The sequence below is a fragment of the Trachymyrmex cornetzi genome, unplaced genomic scaffold (assembly GCF_001594075.2).
Source record: "Trachymyrmex cornetzi isolate Tcor2-1 unplaced genomic scaffold, Tcor1.1 scaffold131, whole genome shotgun sequence".
Lineage (NCBI taxonomy): Eukaryota > Metazoa > Arthropoda > Insecta > Hymenoptera > Formicidae > Trachymyrmex > Trachymyrmex cornetzi.
The window spans coordinates 1,844,613-1,850,226 of NW_017295884.1; the positions used below are offsets into that span (position 1 = coordinate 1,844,613).

Below are 5,614 nucleotides of genomic sequence, written 5' to 3' on the forward strand. Positions count from 1 at the left end.
CGCGTCTCACATCCAATGAGCGCCTTCATTGGTGTAGAGTTAATGCTCTTATTATGAACTGTGTTAATGCTCTTATTATGAACTGTATTAAGAACACTTTAGACTTGCTTCACAGTCTCGCCCAGCGGTGGTGGTGGCCAACGCCTGTACGATTTTCTTGTTATACCGTTCACATTGTCCATTTGCTCGCGGAGTGGCAACGGCGTTCAATACATGCTTAATACCATAAGCTTCGCAAAACATGCGAAACGCCTGAGATGTGAATGCGGTACCCCTGTCGCTCACGATCCTAGTGGGTACACCAAACAAATAAATCAAATTAGTCAAAATCTTTACGACGTAACACGTCTTCTGACTTTTCACCGCCTCAATTATGGTGAACTTAGTAAATGCATCAACAATAACTAGAAGGAATTTATTCCGCTTCCGACTAGTCTCAAAGGGGTCTACATGGTCAATGTGCACCGTATGAAAAGGCACTGGCATCTTTTCAACGATATTCAACTTACACTGCCTCTTACCTGCTGTGTACTTATAATACGCACAGTGCAAACAAGCACGAATATACTTCTCTACAAATTGCCTCATTCCAGCGAACCAGTAATTCCTCTGAATACGTTCCAACGTCTTTTCAGCTCCTAGGTGGCCAGCATCGTCGTGACACAACCTACAAATCTGCATCCGCGCATCCCGCGGCACTACCCAAGCCTTACCGCCATTAGTTAGGCGCCGGTATACCTTACCATTTTGTACCAAATACTCACCAAAGTAATGCTTACTCTCACGAGTCGGTTTCTCAGTTAACAAGATCGTTCGGATCCGCGCCAGCTGCTCATCTTGCAACTGAGCGGCAAGTATCCAGTCAGCTTCGGTTATATCTACTTGGGATACTTCCAAAACTTCCGGAACAGGGTTGCGGCTAAGCGCATCCGCGTGCGCCATCTTGGATCCCGCACGGTATTCAATTTCGAACGTGTACTCCTGCACCTCCAACCACCATCGACCAATTCGGGGCAGCAGGTCTCTTTTTGCAAAAGTCGCACGTAACGCATTACAATCCGTTACTACTTTAAAATGTATTCCCAGCACATATACCCTAAAATGCCGCAAAGCCAATACGACTGCCATCGTCTCCAGCTCGTATGAATGGTAACACCTTTGGTCGACTGTCGTCTGTTTACTGAAATAGGCGATCGCCTGCAGCTTACCGCCAACTTTCTGTAACAAAACAGCTCCCACACCGATCGCACTAGCATCGGTATGCACTTCGGTTGGCTTACTTGGATCGTAAATAACTAATACAGGTCGAGTTATGAGTTTGCCTTTAATCGTGGAGAATGCCTCGCTTTGGTCCTTTCCCCATGACCATGGTTCATCCTTCCGAGTCAGGCGTCCAATCGGTTCCACTATAGTTGCAAAATTTGCTATGAAACGCCGAAAGTAGCCGGCTAGCCCTAAAAAGTGCCGCACTTGCTTAACCGATTCAGGAGCCTTCATACGCACCACGGCGTCTATCTTATGTTTTCCGGGTCGAATCCCTTGTCTGCTGATTTCTCTACCTAAATATTCTATAGTCTCTGAAAAGAAGGAACACTTCTCCGACTTGAGAGTTAATTTATGCTCCCGGAACACATTTTTTTTTTGTGACGCAGGGGAAATGCGTTACGCATCCCCGTCTCCCTCGGGGGAGAGAGACGGGGTAAGTGGGACTCTCTCCTTGAGGTAGGTCCCTCAAGGAGCCTACCCATTAAAACCCCTGCGGACGTGCCTAACCCGAAGCGAATGGGACCCATCCGGGAGTTTCGCAGCTGTAGTACATCCGGATGGGTCCCGCTTATCTACTTATGTAGACTATCCCCTATTTACATGAGGGTGTGAGGACGCCGGCAACACACCCTCCAATCCTTTAACCCATCTCGAGGGAGCTTCGGGCCCCCGCCCTCAGCTCCATGGGTCTATCCCGTGAGGGCCAGACTTAGTATGGCTAGGCCTCACAGCCCTACAATTGTCTCGCTTGATCTTGAGACCCCGCTAATCGGTTCGGCTGAGTGTCTCCTCCTATGACCCAGATTTCGCTGGGTGAGGGCCACGGGGAGGGGCATCTAAGTTAAAGATGGAGAAGGTACCCCTCCCCGTGGTTTCGAGGTTCCTGTCACTAACCTCTCGCCGCCCCGCTACTCGGTGCAGCGACCCCTCCTACTCTCACTGCTTGTGCCCGTGCAGTGTTTCTCTTCTCGTACAAACGGGATATCTAAGTTAGAGATGAAGAAGATACCCCTCCCCGCAGTGTCACGGTTCACGAAACCCTAGTTACCATTGAATCGCTCACCGCATACTGTGCTGTGTCCCCCCCCCTACGCCTGGTGTCTTCTCTCACTTATGTTGCACCCCCCATTCTACTCACACCCTGAGCTGGTAATACAGCCGTCCTCTCTCTGTCCCTCTCAATTGCCTCCTTCTTGGACATAACCACCTCGCAATATTTCAAGAAGGCCCTCTTCCCGTCTTCCCTTCTCAAAGCCGCAACGATCGACTTCCAGTCGAGATTTAGTCCTAGAACGTCCTTGCAACGCATTCCTTTCTATCGTCCATGCTGGGCAGTATCGGAGCGTGTGCCTCGCGGAGTCAACCTCCGCTCCACAGCTCCAGCATTCTGGCGTGAGCTCCCTCCCGATGCGACACAGGTACTGTCCGAAACAACCATGTCCCGTCAGGACCTGCGTCGCCCGGAAGGAGAGCCCCACCTTCGCCTCTAGCCAGCCCTCCAGCTGATCTTGGATGGCTCCAATGATGACATCCTCCTCTGATATCTGGTCCTTCAGCCAAGTCTTCCACTTTTTGACCAGATTCCTTTTGGTCGCCTCCCTGATGCCCTCGATGGTGGCCTTAGGTACCGGGATGTTATTCGGAGTATTCCTCCTTATGTCAGTAATCCTAGCATACGCTTCCTCTTGTCTCCTGGCCTCCAACTCAAGAGGTGGCATCCCTGCCAGCACGGAGTTGGCAATCCAGGAGGTCGTCCTATAGGCACGGATGAGCCTACCAGCCATCCTTCTCTGAGTTTGCCTGATAGTTTGCAAGCATTTCCTATTCCTATGTATTTCGTACGCCCACACAGGAGCACCGTATAGGGCCATTGATGCTACGACTTGAGCATACAGCCTTCTTGCTCTGTTGTCCGGACCTCCCAGGTTCGGGAGAAGCCTGCTGAGGTTGAAGGCTGCTTTCTCCAATCTTGGTGATAGACTGGAGAAGTGCGCCTCAAAATTCCACTTGCTGTCCAGCACTAATCCTAGGTATTTCATGTTTATACCAACGTGTACTGTCGTTCCTGCAACCCTCAGGTTTGTGTGAGCGGGTCTGCCTCTATCATAGGCCTCCTCCCAGTCCTCTCCAGTCGTTAGAATAAGGGTATCATCTGCATAGCAGATTACCATGCTTTCAAGTGGGAGTTCCCTCTTTTCCATGATTGCGTTGAAGCCGATATTCCACAAGAGTGGACCGAGGATAGACCCCTGCGGCACCCCCCTTTCCACTGACTTGCGTCCCTCTGTGCCGTCATTTTTACCGAAGGACAGTTTCCTGTCCTCTAGGTAGCTCCTGATTACTCCTGAGATACAGGGGAACCTTATGTTTTCGCAGGGCCTTTCCGATACTGTTCCAAGGCAACGTGTTAAACGCGTTCTTAATATCTAAAGATACTCCGACTACCTTATTGCCACTGACAAACGCCTCCTCCATAAATGTCCTAGCTGCGTTGATGGCGTCTATTGTGGACCTTCCCTTTCTGAAACCGAATTGCATGGGGTTCAGATTTGGTCCTCTTTCATCTAAGTGCCTGACGATTCTGTCGGCGATGATTCGCTCAAGGAGTTTTGCCTCATCGTCTAGAAGACAGATTGGTCGGAAGCCCGATGGTTGGTCGTCAGGCTTTCCTGCTTTCCTTAGAAGCACCAGTTTGGCGTTCTTCCAGACCCTAGGGAAGTATCCTTGCTTGAGGCATTGAGAAAATAGCCTAATTAATTCGCCCGCCATTACGTTCACAGCAAGGGCCCAGGCTTTCGATGGTATCCCACTGGGACCCGGTGCTGCGTTTTTGCTTTTCATCCTGCTGACTGCATGCAAGAGTTCCTCGTGGGAGACTTCTAGTTCAGCGTTCCATGCTGTAACCCCAACCAGAGGTATATCCGGTTCTTGCCATTCAGATCCCATTCCTACTGTTGGTGGAAACAGCCCAGTGAGTACCCGCTCCAGGATCCCTTCCTCGAGGCATTCGGTATGAGGGGGCGACCACCTCCTCAGTTTCCCGAGTACCAGTTTATATGGGCGCTCCCACGGATCCTCGTTTAGGGACAGAACAAAATCTTCCCACGCTTTTGCCTTGGCCTTTCTTATGGCTTTGCCAAGTCTATCCCTGGCCAGTCTGAAGTTCAAGAGGCTAATTTGGATTTCCGCCTCATTTGGTTGAGCCGTCCTTCTCCTGTTTCTTCTTAACCGCCTTCTCGCCTTCGTGAGTTCCATACGTAACAACGCCAGCTCTTCCGTCCACCAGGGCATGGCCCTACGTGGTCTCGGTGTGGTTCTGGGCATGGAAGCATCACATACCTCTACCATTGCCCTCTGAATGAATCTAGTCTGCTCCTCCGTATCTTCCACCACTTGTTCCCTCCTTGGCCATATGCTTGCCATAATTGCAGCAAGAAGCATGTCTTCGTCCATTCTTCTTGTGGCCCATCTTTGAGCTTTGGGAAGTTTTCTTTTATGTATCTGCTCACCCGTGGGGCTCAGAGTTATCTCTAGGTATCGGTAGTCGGATTTCGATTCCCGTTTAGAGACCGTCCAATTGACAACTCTTCTTGCGGCAATCGGGTTGGCGAACGTGACATCCACGATCGATTCCCCATGTGTTGTAATACACGTACTCGTGTCCTCGATTCAAACAGCACATACCCATGGCACTGGCCCATTCTGCGATTAATGTTCCCCGTGGATTGGTGTTCCTGGAGTTCCACATTAGCGACTTGGCATTGAAGTCACCTCCAATGATCATGGGTCTATCCATATGTCTTATAGCCCATCTCTCTAGCTCCTCTAATGCTTCCTCGCATTGGGGTATGTCGAGTCTTGGAGGCAGGTATACCCCAACTACCAACATATCTCCCCATCTAATAGTGGTAAAGTGCTCTCCTCTGTCATATGGAGTGCACAGCATTGCCTCATGGGCCTGTCTTCACGTGATAGCGACGGTCGCCGTTACATTAGAATACCAGTGCGGGTGGTCCACCGGTATTGTGTATGGTTTCGACACGATTGCTAGCGCAAAGTCTCCCTCTGCCATTGTTTGCAAGAGAATGTCGTGTCCATTTCTTGAATGGTTAATATTCGCTTGAAGTATGAAATTAACCATTTTGGTTTATCATGGAGATTCCTCCTTCTCCTTCTTTCCCTAAATCCAGCTCCTGGCCTTCCGTGCTCCAATTTTGCCTTTGTTTGGGCCAATCCATTTCCTGGGTGAATTTTGCCTCAGGTGTTTTCCACTCCTGAGGATTATCAACTTCCATGTCTTCTATCATGGAGTCCTGAGTCGTCTCTGCCGTCTTAGGATCGTTAACGC

At 50.1% G+C, this 5,614-nt stretch overlaps 1 protein-coding gene across 1 annotated transcript; it reads right to left on the reverse strand.

Moving 5' to 3' along the window:
* Window positions 1-2,444: 2,444 nt before the first annotated feature.
* Window positions 2,445-3,467, reverse strand: LOC108770724 (uncharacterized). Its single transcript, XM_018522427.1, has one exon. The coding sequence runs from the start codon at window positions 3,465-3,467 to the stop codon at window positions 2,445-2,447; it is 1,023 nt and encodes a 340-aa protein (XP_018377929.1).
* Window positions 3,468-5,614: the final 2,147 nt, after the last annotated feature.

Bases quoted from the DNA above. Each gene is read 5' to 3' on its own strand.
- LOC108770724 (XM_018522427.1), bottom strand. From the start codon at position 3,467: ATGGAAAAGAGGGAACTCCCACTTGAAAGCATGGTAATCTGCTATGCA.